This window comes from Sinocyclocheilus grahami, unplaced genomic scaffold (assembly GCF_001515645.1).
Source record: "Sinocyclocheilus grahami isolate Dianchi unplaced genomic scaffold, SAMN03320097.WGS_v1.1 scaffold674.1, whole genome shotgun sequence".
Classification (NCBI taxonomy): domain Eukaryota; kingdom Metazoa; phylum Chordata; class Actinopteri; order Cypriniformes; family Cyprinidae; genus Sinocyclocheilus; species Sinocyclocheilus grahami.
The window spans coordinates 1,594,462-1,613,432 of NW_015505853.1; the positions used below are offsets into that span (position 1 = coordinate 1,594,462).

Consider the following 18,971-nt stretch of genomic DNA (forward strand, 5'->3'; position numbering starts at 1 on the left):
TATTGTGTTACTGATTACAATGGTTTTGATTTAGGAAAAAACACTAGTTGTAGATTGACAGGATGACCAGTGCTGTGGTCAAACTTAGAGCCAGAATTGGATGTTGGTTAATGGACGTCGTCCTGTCAGTCGGCCAGACGTCTCGAACCCCACACTCGGAGCAATCCGGCCCACACAGCGAACACACAGACATGTCCCGTCTTGTCTCAGATGTGTAGGACCGCACTGTCCTCCGTCCTGCAGAAGGTAAGGGAATGAAACAAGGAGCTTGAAACACATACTGGAACATACAAATGCATTAGAGAATCTGGAGCTATTATTTAAAGAGTCTTACGGGGCTCATAGTAATCGTAGATCATGACCACAGCATCTTGGACATTGATCACCTTAAAGTCCTGGATGGTGGATATTTCAACGCACCTTTCCGCTGTGGTCACCTGTGATGACAGAAAAGACAGTGAGACTGGACATACAGCCATGGATGCATAATGAACACAAAAACATGAACCAAATAAACCATCATCAGCACAAAAATAGATTCAGCACACTTATCCTGTAATATTGTAGTCATGAACATATAAGAGCAACTCACCGTGTCTAAATAAAGTGTAATTCGTCCTGAAGGTGTCTCTACTCGTCTGACTATATCATTTAGCTGGACACCGTTTTGAGCCAAACTGAACCCCGAGAGTAAACCCACGTCCAGTATGGCCATACCCGAGAATCACATGCTCACATTTAATAAGTTCATTTATCAGTTTTGAGCCTGACCCTCATTTACTATTTCAATTCATCTTAAAAAAAAATAAAAAATCATGGTGCATTGGAAAACTCTAAAAATAAAAGTATCCTTTATCCAATCAATAATTAATTAATGAAAATAATTATTATAATATTAATCAATAATTAAATAATGAATTTGATTTAATCATTTATTTTTAATTAAACTGTCATTAATGAAATGTCATTTGTAAACAAATTTATTTCTAAACTGTTTGTAAAATCATTCATTGTTGCACTGAACTAAATGCACCAATTTTCATGCATAAAATGTACACAGAATTTTTTCACATTTACAGCAGAATTTTTTTTAAAAACAATTTACACATCAATTTAGCTTGTGTTATTGTGTTACTGATTACGATGGTTTTGATTTAGGAAAAAACACTAGTTGTAGATTGACAGGATGACCAGTGCTGTGGTCAAACTTAGAGCCAGAATTGGATGTTGGTTAATGGACGTCGTCCTGTCAGTCGGCCAGACGTCTCGAACCCCACACTCGGAGCAATCCGGCCCACACAGCGAACACACAGACATGTCCCGTCTTGTCTCAGATGTGTAGGACCGCACTGTCCTCCGTCCTGCAGAAGGTAAGGGAATGAAACAAGGAGCTTGAAACACATACTGGAACATACAAATGCATTAGAGAATCTGGAGCTATTATTTAAAGAGTCTTACGGGGCTCATAGTAATCGTAGATCATGACCACAGCATCTTGGACATTGATCACCTTAAAGTCCTGGATGGTGGATATTTCAACGCACCTTTCCGCTGTGGTCACCTGTGATGACAGAAAAGACAGTGAGACTGGACATACAGCCATGGATGCATAATGAACACAAAAACATGAACCAAATAAACCATCATCAGCACAAAAACAGACTTGGCACACAATACTGATACAAATATTGTTTAAGAAGCTAAGAGGAACTCACCGTGTCTAAATAAAGTATAACTCGTCCTGAAGGCGTCTCTACTCGTCTGACTAAATCATTTAGCTGGACACCGTTTTGGGCCAAACTGAACCCCGAGAGTAAACCCACGTCCAGTATGGCCATACCCGTCTGTCTCAGGCCCTGGTTCTCCCTCAGCCTTAAAACAGATTTCTGATCAAAAGTGATTCCATCGAATATCCACAGTGACCCCCAAAAGTATTTGGCCACTTAAAAATGTTTGAATTTCATGATTTGCACTAGTTATCCAAAATGTAATGTAATATTGATGATATACTGTAGAATATGCATATTATAATTTAAGTATATTTTTAGGAATTGGTTTTTTGTTATTCAACAATGTGGACACTGATTTTACTTTTTAACATCCATACTGAGACTACTGTATATTATTTGTTATATGCTTTCTGTATTGTACTATTTTTCTATTCTGCCCAATAATATCATGCAAAATGGCCTGCTGATGAAAATGAGCCTTCTGGCTAACTCAAGAACGTTTACATGTATTTGAATGTTTATTAATGTACATTGTCCTTTTTAAGTAAATAAAAAGAAATGGAATGAAATGAAAAGAAAAGAAACAAACAAACAAACCATCAAACTGAGTGAAATCAGCAAACTAACAATTTTTAGAGCCACTTCTTTTAGAGCCAATTATTTTTCATGCATCCATTTTTCATGAATGCATGAAGTCATTTCTCAAATTCACATGGATGTCCTAGCAGAATAACAACGGTGTCATTTATTATATAAATAACAATAAACATCCACAAAGTTTGACAACCAGAAACTGTCCAAGACTTTTTGTCTTCATTTTAAACATAAATATATTTACTGTTTCATACTTCATTTTGTGATTTTTTTATATTGAAATGTGCACTTGCTATATATATTTTATTCAAAACAAATGCCATTTGTTTTGATATTTTGTAATAGATTTCAAATATATTTATAAATGTTTTATTATTACCATTTTGGATTTGAAAATAAGATATTAAACAAAGTATTGTTGATAAATCCGTGTATCATTCGATCATTCGTTTTTTTTATTTAATATTGAAAGTAGAAAAATTAGAAAACGGCTCCTGAACGAGAATTCAGCTTAAATTTTCATTTTTCGTTCAGGGGTAGAAATATTAATAAACAGCTTGAATATTCGATTTCTACACGTGGATGGGAATTAAACGCCCCTTTCTGCTGATTAGTCAGCCGAAGATCAAACGAAAGATCAAATGAAAAAAGACTAAATGTAGTTGCAATAAATGTGTTAAGAATCCATACAACTGCAGCAGCAGAGGACTATTATTCTGCTGCGTGATACTGCAGAAGAACAGATGAAGGCACGGTTTGATCTTTGGCTGACCAATCAGCAGAAAGGGGCGTTTAATTCCCGTCCACGTGTAGAAATTGAATATTCAAGCTGTTTATTAATATTTCTACCCCTGAACGAAAAGCAAAAATTTAAGCTGAATTCTCGTTTTTCGTTTTTTTGGAAAAAAAATGAAAAAATGAAAAAGGAGCCATTTCCCATTTTTCTACTTTCAATATTAAATCAAAAAACAAATGATCGAATGATACACGGATTTTGATAAATTGTATTTTATATTTATCTAATTTATATTATTATATGTTTAATGTGATATTTATTTAAATTAGTCTCTGTGTGTGTGTATGTATATATATTAGTGCTGTCAAACGATTAATCGCAATTAATCGCATCCAAAATAAAAGTTTTTGTTTACATAATGTATGTGTGTGTACATTGTATATTTATTATGCATATATAAATATACACACATGAATAAATAAGCTTTCTATTGATGTATGGTTTGTTAGGATATGACGATATTTGGTTGAGATACAACTATTAGAAAATATGGAATCTGAGGGTGCAAAAAAAATCGAAATATTGAGAAAATCGCCTTTAAAGTTGTCCAAATGAAGTCCTTAGCAATGCATATTACTAATCAAAAATTACGTTTTTATATATTTACAGTAGGAAATTTACAAAATATCTTCATGGAACATGATCTTTACTTAATATCGTAATGATTTTTGGCATAAAAGAAAAATCAATAATTTTGACCCATACAATGTCTTTTTTGGCTATTGCTACGAATATACCCCAACGACTTAAGACTGCTTTTGTGCTCCAGGGTCACATTTTATGTAAACAAAAACTTTTCATTTTGAATGCGATTAATCGCGCTTAATCGTTTGACAGCACTAATATTTCAGATTTTGTTTATTTTTATTTTTTTAGTTGAGTTAAAGACTTTTTTTTTTTTTATTAAAAAAACACTAATAATAAGTTGAAAAAAGCATGATGTTTCCAAAAGTCAAATAATCGTGTTAAATAATCTGAATATCAATAGTGACCATAATTTTGCCATAATCAAGCAGCCCTATTGTTTTGTTAACTATTTAATCACATTTTTTGGTGCTGATGAAATCATTTCTTAACTCAGACTTAATTTCTTAACTCAGCCGCTCACCTGAAACATATGTAAAGGTTTACATTGAACTCCTCATTGTCCATTACGTCTACATACAAATAAAAGGCCTCGTCCGTGTGCATGTCACGCCCTCTGAGCGATGTTCTCAGGTTAATCACATTGTAGAACACACTAAGCTGAAACAGTAAGAGAAAATCAATATTACTCTAATAAGTCTTTGGGATTTTTTCCCCCTCATTTTATGACATTTTATAAAGTAATAGTACAAGCTAGATGATTTGAGGAATCATGTCTGAAGAACAAGTTAGCAAACACAACTCAAAATGAGATCATCTCTGCTTTTGCTAATCTTCTGCTGAACAGAGTTCTGGATGCTATTTCTTCAGTGAGGTCTTTCAATGCAGCTCGAGATGTTGCTGGTGTCTCACTGATGAGGAAAACCGCCTGGGCCGGTTTATGTGCTCCATGGCGAGCAATCAAAGGTATAATTACACATTGGACCGAGAAAGAGGGGATCCGACTCCCCTCATTTTATGACATTTTATAAAGTAATAGTACAAGCCAGATGATTTGAGGAATCATGTCTGAAGAACAAGTTAGCAAACACAACTCAAAATGAGATCATCTCTGCTTTTGTGAATCTTCTGCTGAACAGAGTTCTGGATGCTATTTCTTCAGTGAGGTCTTTCAATGCAGCTCGAGATGTTGCTGGTGTCTCACTGATGAGGAAAACCACCTGGGCCGGTTTATGTGCTCCATGGCGAGCAATCAAAGGTATAATTACACATTGGACCGAGAAAGAGGGGATCCGACTGCCATGACATCTCTTTTTATCTTTACGGGGATTTCAGTTATTATTCGCAGCTGTTGAACCTTCATAACCTGCTTTCATTGGTAATGCCTTGCTAATTGACAGTTTTGCAATGGAGATGATAACTTGATCCTGCTAAATTATGCTACTGTGTTAAGATGGTCAACAAGCAAACAGCAGCTTTTTTTTTAACTTTTCATATTTTTTGCAGCAGTACAAAACAACGCATTTCAGGACAATATCTCAAGCAGGGAGTTTAGACATACCTGAAACAGAGCAAAGCCTTTACCCTCTGCCACCACCTCAATATCAACCTCCTCTTCTGTTTCAATCTGTAGAGGCAAACCCAACATTAGCCTGCATCACTTAGCAGATCCTGACACTTACTACAGCTTCACAGCAACAATAACTTTGATAAGAAACCACACATATGCCGTTTAATACTTCATGTTAGGAGTTACACACTGTTGTTCAGAAATATGAGGAATACAATTTTGAATAAAGTATTTTATGCTCACTAAAGTTGCATTTATTTGATCAAAGATACAGTAAAGACACATACACTGTGAATTTTTTTTACAATTAAAAATAACTGTTTTCTATTGTAATATGTGACCCTGGACCACAAAACCAGTCATAAGGGTCAAATTGAGATGTATACATCCTCTGAAAGCTGAATAAATAAGCTTTCCATTGATTTATGGTTTATTAGGACAATATTTGGCCGAGATACAACTATTAAAAAACCTGGAATCTGATGGTGCAAAAAAATAAAAATATTGAGAAAATCGCCTTTAAAGTTGTCCAAAATGAAGTTCTTAGCAATGCATATTATTAATCAAAAATTACGTTTTGATATATTTACGGTAGGAAATGTACAAAATATCTTCATGGAACATGATCTTTACTTAATATCCTAATGATTTTTGGCATAAAAGAAAAATCGTTAATTTTGACCCATACAATGTTTTTTTGTCTATTGCTAAAAATATACCCCGGCGACTTAAGACTGGTTTTGTGCTCCAGGGTCACATATATTTTAAAATACAATTTATTCCTGTCATGGCAAAGCTGAATTTTCACTGATTCAGTAATAAAGCCACATAATGTAAACATGATGCATGTTAATATGATTTTAGTGTGCAAAAACTAACCTTTTCTGTGTGAAATTACATCTAATTTTACTACTTAAAAATTACCATGACAGCTCTTAAAATGATTTAAACAGCTTTACAGCTCAAATAATAGAGGTTTTAACTGAAGAATTAATGTAAGTGCTTTAATAAAATTATATGCTTCACATTTGTGCGCTTATATTAAGAGTTATATTAATATATAAATTATATTATATTCATATATTTTAAAATGTAATTTATTCCTGTGATGTAAAGCTGAATTTTCAGCATCATTACTCCAGTCTTCAGCGTCACATGATCTTCAGAAATCATTCTAATATGCTGATTTGATGATCAAGAAACATTTCTTATTATCAGTGTTAAAAACAGTTCTGCTTAATACTTTTGTGGAAACGGTGATGCATTTTTTTTCAGGATTCTTTGATGAATAGAAAGTTCAAAAGAACAGCATTTATTTGATATGGAAATCTTTTGTAACATCATAAATGTCTTTACTATAGCATTCATTTATTTAAAAAAAAAAAAACTTACTGACCCCAATCTTTTGAACAGAAGTGTATATCTAGAGCAGTGTATTATATACATACGAGCAGGTCTTGGCTCTGTTGGAGCAGGTAATTGTATCTGTCTATGTTGAATGTGGCGGCAGCACTGGAGGCACTGTTCACAGTGATGGTGAGATCTATGGACTCTGCGCTGCTGAAGGTGGCGTAGATTGACAGTGCATGCAACGCCATCACTGTATCCTGACAATAAAGACAAACAAACTGAGCAGAGATCTTTTACTAAAGCTTTAGAACTGATCAAAACAACAAAAAGGACATTCAACAAGAAAAAAAATGGGATAAGCATGTATCAGTTTTGGCAGATGTTATCATCTCTGCATCATTAACAGGTGTCTGTGTATCTGTGTCACAGAAACATTCTCAATTCAATCACCTGCCGCCTGGAAAATAACACTGCGCATGTGCGGAGCAGAGACACAGATCCTTTAATCTTTCCACACTCTACCAAATACGACTCGTTCAAGCACAGTCAGATGTTCTCCTGTTGGATTCGAGTTGTGTCAAAGCGAGGGGCTTCAACATGAGTGTAGCGCTTTATCAAAGCTCACGTCCGGGACACTGCTAGTGCTCATTGAGGTTAGTGTTCGTGACAGAACGCAGGCCTTCGGTCCCGAGGCAAATGTCCAGGATAATATCACGAGGGCCTTTTTAAAATAAAAAGTACATTTTCTTATCTCACCTCAATGGCCTTTCGCACAGCTTGATTTCCAATTGAAACATTTGCCTGCCAAAAAATTCCCCTCCCTGTATCAATGAAATATAGATCATAGATGTGTGTAATCATCAACACTGGAAACTAGTCAGTGCCCCAGTAGATGTTAAACCCTGCTGACTGGAAGGACCCAGTTGTTGAAGGAATTTCCCAAGTTCATTTGTGGTGTAATTTTGATTACCTCTTTTTTGATTTAGCTTTTCTTAAACTAAACAAAAAAGAAGAAGCTTGGTTACAGTGAGGCACTTACAATGGGAGTAAATGGGGCCAATCCATATATGTTACAATACTGTTTCAATAAGATGTAAACAATATGTGTTAACATAATGTGTAAAGTTATGAAATTATGATTTAAATAGCTTTACAGCCCAAATAATAGACACATTTTAAGAAGAAATAATGTAAGTGCTGTTATGAAATGATACACTTCATATTTCTGCTTTTAAATCCTCTAAACATTGACCCCATTTACTTCCATTGTTTTTTTAAAGAGAAATAAACTAAATAAAATGTGGAATTAGTCAAGATTATTTTTGGGGATAATCAACATTATGCTACAAATGATATAGATTAAGCGTAACGTCTAGTGAACCTGGAATATTCCTGTAATATTGTGAAATATTATTACAATTTAAAATAACTCTTTTCTATTTGAATATCAGCATTTTAAGAAGAAATAATGTAAGTGCTGTTATGAAATGATACACTTCATATTTCTGCTTTTAAATCCTCTAAACATTGACCCCATTTACTTCCATTGTTTTTTTAAAGAGAAATAAACAAAATAAAATGTGGAATTAGTCAAGATTATTTTTGGGGATAATCAACATTATGCTACAAATGATATAGATTAAGCGTAACGTCTAGTGAACCTGGAATATTCCTGTAATATTGTGAAATATTATTACAATTTAAAATAACTCTTTTCTATTTGAATATCATTTAAAATGTCATTTATTCCAGTCATGCAAAGCTGAATTTTCAGCATCATTACTCCAGCCTTCAGTGTCACATGATCCTTCAGAAATCATTCTAATATGCTGATTTGCTGCTCAAGAAACATTTCTGATTATTATCAATGTTGAAATCATATTTTTGTGGAAACTATGATAAAAATAACTATTTAGCCAGTGTTTTAGAATGCTGTTGCAGGCAATTTAGCCTTTTTAAAATGTTGACATTCGTTTCGGGAGCCTGAAGGCCTAAAAGTGCCTTTTAGTCAGCCGTTCTGTCCCGTTTAAGCGGTTTCTATTGTCTCTCTCGTGAGAAGAATGTCTGTTTGATATGTACCTGAGTGGATCCGTATCCCCCTTGATGGTTTCTTTGCTTACTGAGCCACTTCACCAGAGTGAATCCTTCATCCATTAGTTTGAGTCTGTGCATGGCGAGCAATACGTAGGCTGACATCTCAATATCTGATGAACTTGGCTGCCAGGAATTATACAGGACGTTAGCTGGAGATCTCCAGGTTGGCACTCCATCTGAAAGACCCAGATACAACGTCACCATCCAACGATTATAAACACATTAGCATCTAACACATTTTACTGTGCCAGGTACGACGCTCATCCTTAAAGGACAACTGCAGGTTATTTTCAGCCTCGTGTATATGTTTCACATCTGTGGTGTGCTGTCCTCAGAGTGTAAATCCAGAGGATATTTACCAACAATTAGTGCTCTGTTCAACAGCTCGGTGAGGGCAGATGGGCCGGCGGTGCTGTTGGCCAGTGATAGAGCATAGGTCACTAAAGACAGGCTGTAGTTACTGGAGATTCCCTGAGCCAGTCGAGATGTCAGGAAACTCACAGCAGAAGAAATGCTGCCTTCATATGTATTCTACCAGAGACACAAACAGATAGTCTTCAATCAATCCGTCCATCCTTTCTACGTTCAGTCGATCTATCGTTCAATCCATCTATCGTTCAATCATTCAGTCTAAGAATCACCCTGTATTCAGCGTCCTCCAGAAGCGATATGAGGACGTACGCTGTGAGAGACACCGGCCCATTCAGTCCTCCCTGGAGCTCTGTGTGGATGACCCGACCCGGCTCGTTGAACGAACCGTCAGGGTTCTGATGGGCCAGCAGCCAATATGCTGTCCTCTGCATCACCATCGGGTCAATGGAAATGAAGTCCTGAGCCTGGAGGAAACACCTGAGCACGAACGCTGACAGCCTGAATATCATAAAACATACCACAAATATAAAATTTGGTATATTTACTCCAAATCAGAATTTAGGGGTAGAATTTATACTGTGATGTGCTTATTTTTGTTTACCATGTGCTGCCAGAATCATCACTGTCTCCAAAAGCACTGAAGGAGCCATCAAACCTTTGGTAAGAAAGCTCACGTTCATAAGCTGCAATCAAACAGAATGTGATATATGATATTATATGACAACTCAAGGACATTTATAGTGCTATAAGACTACTAGGGCTGTCAAAATGGCTGAAAAACTAAATTCGAATTTTGTACTTAAATATTATCAAAATTCGAATTACCTGTATATTTGAATTTAAAATGCATAATTTCCATTAGGGTGAATAAAAGCTTTTGGCTTCTCTCCTGAGGCCACAAGAGGGCATCGACCAACGCACGTTTATTCAAAGCATTTAAGATAACATGACTATCTGTGAAAAAAGTGCATGTTTAAAATAGTGTTTATAAACCAATTATAATTAATTAAGTTGCTTAAACAACTATAAACAAAACAGCATCACACAGATTAAATTTTTCATTTAAAAACACGAGGTGCAGTGGGATGGGGAAAAAACCCCGCCATAAAGTCTCAATATATGTTTTTTCAAAGTTAAATTTGCATTCATTTTACATGGCTTTCTAAACATGCGGCTCTTTTGTGCGAGACGCGAGTGCAGCTGTGATAGATGTCCCTCTAGAAAATGTGCGAAATATGTGTTCTGTGTGAATGACTTGGTTTCAGTTTTGACGTAAACAAGATCTCCGCATTGATGCTCTCTTTTCCTGCAATATTTGTAATTAACAACGCAGCAGCGCCACATCTAGTGGCTTCAACTGGATAGGCTAACAAAAATATTATAATGCAATGACACTTAGCCTACATCGTCATCGTATCTCGTGCGCCACTGATAAGGCTGCCTCCTTAACACACACCTAGAATTCGAATGCAACGCTTTTGCATTCGAATGTGGATTTTTATTTTAAATTCGACGAATATTCGAAATTCAAATAATTTTTTGACAGCCCTAAAGACTACACACCGCTCACCTTCCATCATGTAGCTCATAGCTTTGTTTCTGGTCTGTTCATCGCTCTGCTTGGTGCTTCTCATGTACTGGAGAACATAAATATTCGGAGCAAAATGGATCATGTTCTGCTCACCACAACCATAGGGCATCTCAATGAGAGAGTCCAGATTGTCAATGGATGGGCCCAGAATGTCACCTGCAACACAGACACATAGAGGACAGATGTTTTCACTCATTAATGCAAAAACAGACTGATAAAGTGCTCTTAGAATAGAAATACAGAGTGAGGACACACACCCACAGCAGACACGCTTGCCCTTTGACTGTCAGGAACCACATTTGGAGGAAAACTAAACAACATTGTCCTAGTCAGCGTTTCCTGCTTCAGTTGAAACTCCAGAAACAAGGTTTGAGTGAACGACTGCTCCAGTCCCTCTGGCTAGAGAAAAATCATTCATCAACATTGACATTCAACAACAATAACAACAAATGTTTAGCAGGATTTTCCATTTTCCCAGGCTGTTGCGTATGTTGTACATTGCACATTGTTGGAGTCCCTTTAATTTATTTAAAACACCAATTATTACAGATTTGGTTTGCTGTAATAAATAGAATCATGAAGAATGAGGGAAAAAAGCAAAAAATTTCCAGATGCATTGCAGTCATGAACATACAGTATGAGGCAGAAATTGCCATGAAAACTGTCAAAATGTCAAAATAAATAGTTGTACTGTCTGTAATTTATTTAAATAAAAACATTAACGTATTACAGATTTTCCATTGCTGTAAGAAATATAGAATCATCAAAAATAATGAGGAAAAAAGCTAAAAATGTCCATATGCATTGCAGTCATTTGATAATTGCATGAGTTGAAAATTTAATCATAATGTCTAAATACATGCATAGATAAATAAATGCATGAATAAATGAAAAAATATTCTTAAAACAACCTTAATTTTCTTTATGCAAAATAGGCCAACAAATAATTTTTTGGGGGTGAAATATGCTGAAATGAATCACCTTGACAAGAACCGTCTTGTAGACCCAGTCTGAAGAGTAGACGGACGTGGCTTTGATGGAGATGGGAATCTCTCCCAGCGCTGTGGCTCTGATGGGGAACAGAAGCGTTGTGATGTTGTTACTCAACACTGAGGCTTTCCTCACGTTGTCCAAGGAAAATCCTCCATTGTCTGGTGACACAAACTCAAACATCGAACTTTCTGCAACCACCACCATCACCTGTGACGGGTAAAGACATGAAGAGAGCTTCAGGTCAATTGTCATTTAGCTGACTTCAATTCACAAATCAACATCAAATGGCATTCACAAAACAGTTTGCTTTTGTTTATTTGTGTGCCAGAGTTTAATGCTGTGAGTCAGTGCTTTGTTCAGATAACTAACACAAAGTTTAACAGTTTCAACGGTCATAATGATGCTGCCTTAAAGGAACAGTTCACTCAAAAATGAATACTATATGCTGAAAATGTACTCACCCTCAGGCCATCCAAGATGCAGAAGACTTGTTTCTTCATCGGAACAGATGTGGAGAAATGTAGCATTCCATCACTTGCTCAGCAATGGATCCTCTGCAGTGAATGGGTGCCGTCAGAATGAGAGTCCAAACAGCTGATAAAAACATCACAATAATCCACAAGTAATCTACACCACTCCAGTCCAGCAGTTAACGTCTTGTGAAGTGACAATATGTGTGTTTGTAAGAAACAAATCCATCATTAAGATGTTTTTAACTTCAAACTATTTTTCTGGTTAAAACAGTGCTCTCTATATCTATAATATTGCTTTATCCAGTTAAATATTTTGTCTCGTCTGAATCAGAAGAGAAATGTGCACAGATCGAGGACTGTTTACATGTCAAAACATGTGGGTGGATTTTGATGTGAGAGGACAGTAAGGGATGGCCTTTTTTACTGGAGGAAGCGTTATTATGGATTATAGATTATAGTATGTTGGCCAGAAGCGATGACTTACAGTTAAAAGCGATGGTTTAAAGTTCTTACAATCATGCATCTTTTTTACAAGACATTAACTGATGGACTGGAGTGGTGTGGATTATTGTGATGTTTTTATCAGCTGTTTGGACTCTCATTCTGACGGCACCCATTCACTGCAGAGGATCCATTGCTGAGCAAGTGATGCAATGGTACATTTCTCCAAATCTGATGAAGAAACAAACTCATCTACATCTTGGATGGCCTGAGGGTGAGTACATTTTCAGCCAGTTTTCATTTTTGGGTGAACTATTCCTTTAACAAACACTAATAAATGTGTTTTCTTTTATGAATTAGTCAAAGTTTAGAAACTCAGACATATCAGTGAACAACACCTGCACAGAACTTTTACAAGCACAAATCTCACCTCCAAATCAACATGCATATAGTTGAATAAATTGACTTCCAGCAGTAGCAGTTCTCCACGGATCAGGAATTCCGGGAGATTCAGTGACACAAAGAAATCTCGGAACACAGTCAGCTGGAAAAGAAACTCCTTTTTAATAATCAATATCTCTATTATATATATATTAATATTCAGTGATAGGTAAAGTGTACATGGTGCATCACCTCTGCAGGAGCGCTGATGCCCAAACCCATATTCTCTGACATCACGATGGCAAAGGCCACCCAAGAGGTCAAGCTGTCCGGCACAGTGAAATGGAAGGAATCCGAGACAGAATTACTGCAACGTAAGGCACAAATTAGTAAATTGTTGACATTAAATGAGTGTAGATAGAAGCTCAGAACATTCTTAAGGGGAAAAAAAAGAAATTGAAATTTGCTCAATTTTCTGACTTAAAAAATCAAAGAAATCAAATGTGACAGTAAAGGTATTTATAATATTTTAAAAATCTGAATTTGAACTTTCTACCCATCAAAGTGTTCTGGGGAAAATGTATAATGGTTTACATAAAAATATGAAGCAGCACAACTGTTTTCAACACTGATAATATTCAGAAATTTTTCTTGAGCAGCAAATCAGCATATTAGAATGATTTCTACAGGATCATGTGACACTGAAGACTGGAGTAATGATGCTGAAAATTCAGCTTTGCATCACAGAAATAAATTACATTTTACAATATATTCACATAGAAAACAGTTATTTTAAATGGTAATAATATTTCACAATATTAATGTTTTTACTGTATTGATATTATTATTATTATTATTGATCAAATAAATGAAGACTTTGTCAGCCTAAGAATCATCTTTAAAAAACAATGGGAAAAAAAATCGAACTTTTGAACAGTAATGAATAATTGAAGCATTTAAGTAAAATAAAATTTAAATCTCGGACTGTTGGTTTTAGACTTTGGCATACTGGCATATATTTGTTGAGATCTCTTGTGAAACTCTAGAGGAGACGCGCATGTGAAGTTAGTAGGAAAAAATCAGCAGGAGACTAAAGCAAAAGTTGCTTCGCTCATTGCTGTCTAGGAGAAACAACTGGAATATTAAAGAGATCTCATTTGTGATTTCTTGTCATTTCCTAGTTAAAATCAGCTCGAGGACAGACATATTTCTCCTCATACCTCACATTAGCATCCAGCCAGATCCAGGTTTCAGGAAAGTCTTTTCGCTTTCTGGGCTCCTGAAAAGCCTCGCTGTCCAGCTGATTCAGATAGAGTTCCGCCCCTGCTGTGGAACATATGAGCTTTGGTGAGAAAATGATTATGAAAAGGCAAGAGATTACGGGCAAAACCATTGTTTTTTCATGTACTGGTCAATTTTGAGATGTTATCTTTGCTTCCATTACATTTCTTCTTTCAGACTAGTGGAAAGAAAACATTTTAAATACACATTTTAGTGTTTATTTTTTATTCCTACTGTGTCAGTAGCTTACAGACATTGCAGGAATACTCATCTAGGAATATGTATAATAAAGATGTCTCTTGTGCTTTATTTATTTGATCAAAACTAAAACAATATTGTGAAATATTATTACAATGTAAAACAACTGTTTTCTGCTTGAATATATTTTAAAATTTAATTTATTCCTGTGATCAAAGCTGAAATTTTATTGCAAAAAAAAAAACATTACATTCAGTTCACACTTATGTATATTCATTTATATGATATTATTTATAATTAAAATCATAAAATCAAAAATCATAAAGAAATTATATATACAATGTAACAAAAAATTGTTTCACTTAAATAATTTTATGGTTCTTCTGTAATTCGGTAGTGCTAATTATTACTGTACTATATATTTTTACATAGCACCAGGTACCTGTCAGGTAAGTCATTAATTATGAAACACTGGTTTAGTGCAGATACGTTTTTGTACTAATTTTGCACTAATTTAAAATATATTTTGCTTTAGTATTTGCATGTCCAAATTAATTAAATAGAATTTCAATTTTTTTAAAAACTACAACAATTTCAGAATTGCAGAATTTTTCTTAGTTTTCTTTTCTGACTTCATATTTATGCATTTATTTATTCATTTATTTTTGACAAACATTCTTTATCAGCATTGGTTTCATCAAGTTGGATAGTCAATAGTTCAATGTCTTAAAATGGACGTATTTTAAAACAGGATAATTCATGAGAAAATCCATCAGGAACTGAGTATGAAACACTTTTAAGAAGACCTTTTGACTAAGTCTATCATCATTTGCTTTTCTTTCTGTAATATTAAGCAGAGTACCTACAACAGTAGGCTAAAACAATGACTAAAAAGGCATTTATTTAATTTAGAAATAAAATCTATCACATTTATCCATTTCCATCTTGATCTTTACTATGTTGTATTTCCAAACATATATGTGAATATCCCGTGATGAACTCTTACTGTGTTTCTCAGGACTTGTGTGAAAGTAACTTGCAGAGCATCATTCACGATCTCTCCATCTGGAAGCGTGTGGTACACCACCACACAAGCCACTGGAGTCCAAGAGTGATCTGTGTTCAGACTGAAGGAGGAGGAATGCACCGTCCCAGCATCCAACACCTGACCGCGGGACATCACCTGCAGAACACATCCATCAATACAGGCTCATTCTCAGAAATGTCTCAATGACTTACAACTGATATCATTAACAGGATACCCTTTTGTGCTTAATCATATTGAATGTGCACTTGTAGTGTACTTCAGATCTTTAAGGGGACATCAGATGCCCATTTTCCACAAGTTGGTATGATTCTTTAGGGTCTTCATGAAATGTCTGTAACATACTTTGGTTAAAATTCCTCAATGGTCGTGTAAAACAACACACTTTTTACAGCTCTGTTCACAGCGACCCGTTTCGGTGGACGTCTCTTTAAATGCTAATGAGCTACTGCTCACCGACCCCTCTCTTCCATTTTTTGTGAATTTGGTTGGTGCGTTACCATCAAAAACAAAACGAATCCACTGCGACCTCAGTGGCTCTCATCTCGAGAGAAAATGAAGACTCTTATGTTCACTTTTACATCCAACTACATTGCTTACGAGACTGTTGTCGCTACAACTGCTTGAACGCAGAGAAAATGGTGGACAGCGTACAACTAGCTGAGGGCGGAAATATGCTAATATGGGACAGTATATTAAATATTAGGGACTAAAAAAATATTTTGTTGATTTTTATCATTGTAGGGTGGTTGCACTTCTAAGACACATTTATATGCAAACAACGTGTAAAAGTGAATTTTGCAACAGATGTCCCCATATATAAAAAAACAATACATATAATATTAATGAAATAAAAAGTATAAAAAGAAAAATTTTAAAAAAAATTTATAAAATTTGTTGTGCTTTAAAGAAGTACTAACATACTAATACTAAAACACATGAAAAGCATTTAATTATAATTTAACTGTAGTGGTTTATTCAATATTGCATTTAAAGTTTTTGAAATGTACTAAATTGCAACTTAATCTTTACAGATATGTAATTACTAATATATTTAAATACATGTTTAAATACAAGTTTAGGCAGTGTAGTATATTTTAGTTTACCATAAACACCAGTCGGTACATTCAGCAGTACACTTCAACCATATTTCAAAGACAAAAACGTAATTATGAAATGAAATAAAAAGATGTACTTAAAGGGGTCATATGATGCTATTTTAAAGATCATTATTTTGAGCAAAAAAATGTCTTGGCTCTTCCAAAGCTTAATAATGGCTGTTGAGATTTAGAAGTGCAATAATGTGCATCCACCCATCATGAAAAGTACTCCCCATGGCTCCGGGGGGTTAATAAAGGCATTCTGAAGCGAATCGATGTGTTTGTGTAAGAAAGCGTAGTGTAAGCTCCGGTAAGAAGTGATGAAAGAGCAGAGGAGAGAGCAAAACAAAACACCGGTCATGAATAAGAAGTACAAAATGAGGTACTTTCTATTTCTATTTGTATAGAAAAATGTTTGAGGATTTCGGCATAAGCCAAGAGACTCTCTCGTGAAAGGAGCATACGACAGTTAGCGGACGCTAGAGATTACGGCTTATAAAGTTTTAAATATGGATATTTTTCTTATACAAAAGCACTGATTTCTTTCAGAAGGCCGTTATTAACCCCCCTCCCCCCAATAAAGTGCATGGATGGATGCACTTTATTGGACTTCAAAATCTCAACAGCCATTTACTGCCATTATAAAGCTTGGAAGAGCCAGGACGTTTTTTAATATAACTCTGTAAAGAATCTGAAAGAATAGTCATATACTCCTAGGATGGCTTGAAGGTGTGTAAATCATGGGGTAATTTTTTTTCACTGAACAAAACAAAAAAAAATTGTGAACTATCCCTTTAAGTCCTAATTAAGTTGCTCAAAAAAGCACTTATAAGTTCAAATAATTGCATTTAATCTAAATTTAAAATACAATCAATTTTGATTTAATTGCAACCAACTTGCATACTTACAAGGTAGTGAACTTCTGCCAGGTTAAAATTGCTCTCCAAAGTCAAATACAGCGGCTGTCCAACCTGCAAAAGTCACTCTGTCAGTGAAAACAAAAATAATGTGAAATAACATGAAATTCAAACGGCTTGAGTACCTGAGGCTCACTGTCTCTGTGAAGCTGTATGTAGGATCTGCTTGGTGAAGAATAACTCCTGTAGAGCTGAAGACCCTGGACTGTATCTTTAAACCGGGCCTGAAAGCAACATTAGGAGGAAGAGATGTCAAGTGCCAAGCCTTATCCCAATTGACATGTTTCTACTATGCATCTTGGATATCAAGGCGGTGGAAAGCGTGGATGAAGTGTTCACACCTCTATATCAAGTGTGGCAACGCTGTCAGAGAGGTGAATCTGGAAAGACATCACGCCATCAGCAGTAACAGGAAGATCGATATTTTCAATTGGAATATCGTAAATGGAAGAGAAGCTGGATGCTGGTGTGTTGTTCATCATGCGAGGTGCCAGGGATTCGTCGTTATTCCACGTCCACGTCCAGGGGCTGAACTTGTGCTGGGTCACCGCCAGCCGCACACTTCTGCTCTGCTCTTCAGCTGTCAGTGGCCGGCTGTCATAGGTGCTTAACTTCAGCTTATAAAATAACAAAATAAAGGGGAAAAAATTTTAAAAAGGATGAATCCATTGGTCATGTTAGATCATGTCTGGGTCATATTTTACAAAAATTAAACATATATATATATATATATATATATATATATATATATATATTTTTAAAAAAAAAAAATACGAGATATTTTTTTTATATATACTGGGCTGCTCAACCGGGCAGCCGACGAGCTATCCCGAGCTGTGCTCCCGGGAGAATGGCGACTCCAGAAACCTCTCACTGCCAGTTGTTCTTCGCCCTGACCGAGGGAACACTCGGCACGGACGCACTGGCACACAGCTGGCCGCGGGGCCTTCTCAAGTATGCGTTTCCCCCAGTGAGCCTTCTGGCACAGTTGCTGTGCAAGGTCAGGGAGAACGAGGAGCAGGTCCTGCTGGTGGCACCCTATTGGCCTACCCGGACCTGGTTCCCAAAACTAATGCTCCTCGCGACATCCCCTCCTTGGTCGATTCCTCTGAGGAAGGATTTACTGACTCAGAGTAACCCTGAGGCCCCGGCCCGGATACACGCCCAAGGTTCCCGCTACTCCCTTAGGGATCAGGTGGTGAACCTCCAAGCACTGCCCCGTCCGAGCCTTAAGGTGCTACGTAGACCGGACGCAAAGCTTCAGGACCTCAGACCAGCTCTTTGTCTGTCACGGAGGCCGGCAGAAGGGGGAATGCCATCTCGAAGCAGAGGATGGCCCACTGGATAGTGGATGCCATCACCCTGGCTTATCAGGCACAGGGTGTGCCCTGCCCTTTCAGGTTGCGAGCTCACTCAACTAGAGATGTTGCATCCTCCTGGGCGCTGGCTCGTGGCGCCTC

General features: G+C 36.2%; 1 protein-coding gene and 1 long non-coding RNA gene across 2 annotated transcripts; both read right to left on the bottom strand.

The window, feature by feature from the left end:
• Positions 1 to 701, bottom strand: LOC107559099 (uncharacterized). Its single transcript, XR_001605557.1, has 3 exons — positions 593 to 701; positions 335 to 437; positions 1 to 237 (listed from the first exon to the last, which is right to left on the bottom strand). It is a non-coding gene; the product is annotated as an uncharacterized lncRNA (long non-coding RNA).
• A 466-nt stretch (positions 702 to 1,167) lies between these two features.
• On the bottom strand, positions 1,168 to 18,830 carry LOC107559083 (CD109 antigen-like). The gene is made up of 21 exons (XM_016242813.1): positions 18,804 to 18,830; positions 17,853 to 18,128; positions 17,637 to 17,735; positions 17,503 to 17,565; positions 15,456 to 15,632; positions 14,191 to 14,312; positions 13,223 to 13,337; positions 13,020 to 13,133; positions 11,664 to 11,882; positions 10,940 to 11,081; positions 10,662 to 10,838; positions 9,693 to 9,774; positions 9,361 to 9,589; positions 9,079 to 9,250; positions 8,705 to 8,895; positions 6,724 to 6,882; positions 5,267 to 5,332; positions 4,229 to 4,365; positions 1,716 to 1,872; positions 1,459 to 1,561; positions 1,168 to 1,361 (listed from the first exon to the last, which is right to left on the bottom strand). The coding sequence occupies exons 1-21, from the start codon at positions 18,828 to 18,830 to the stop codon at positions 1,168 to 1,170; spliced, it is 3,021 nt and encodes a 1,006-aa protein (XP_016098299.1).
• Between the last annotated feature and the right edge of the window lie 141 nt (positions 18,831 to 18,971).

Excerpts from the sequence above, each read along its gene's own strand:
- LOC107559083 (XM_016242813.1), bottom strand. The coding sequence starts at position 18,830 with ATGGCATTCCCCCTTCTGCCGGCCTCC. Across the intron at positions 17,566-17,636 it reads ACAGAGACAGTGAGCCTCAG|GTTGGACAGCCGCTGTATTT; the intron begins GTACTCAAGCCG and ends TGACTTTTGCAG. Across the intron at positions 9,775-10,661 it reads TATGAGCTACATGATGGAAG|CTTATGAACGTGAGCTTTCT; the intron begins GTGAGCGGTGTG and ends GTTTGATTGCAG.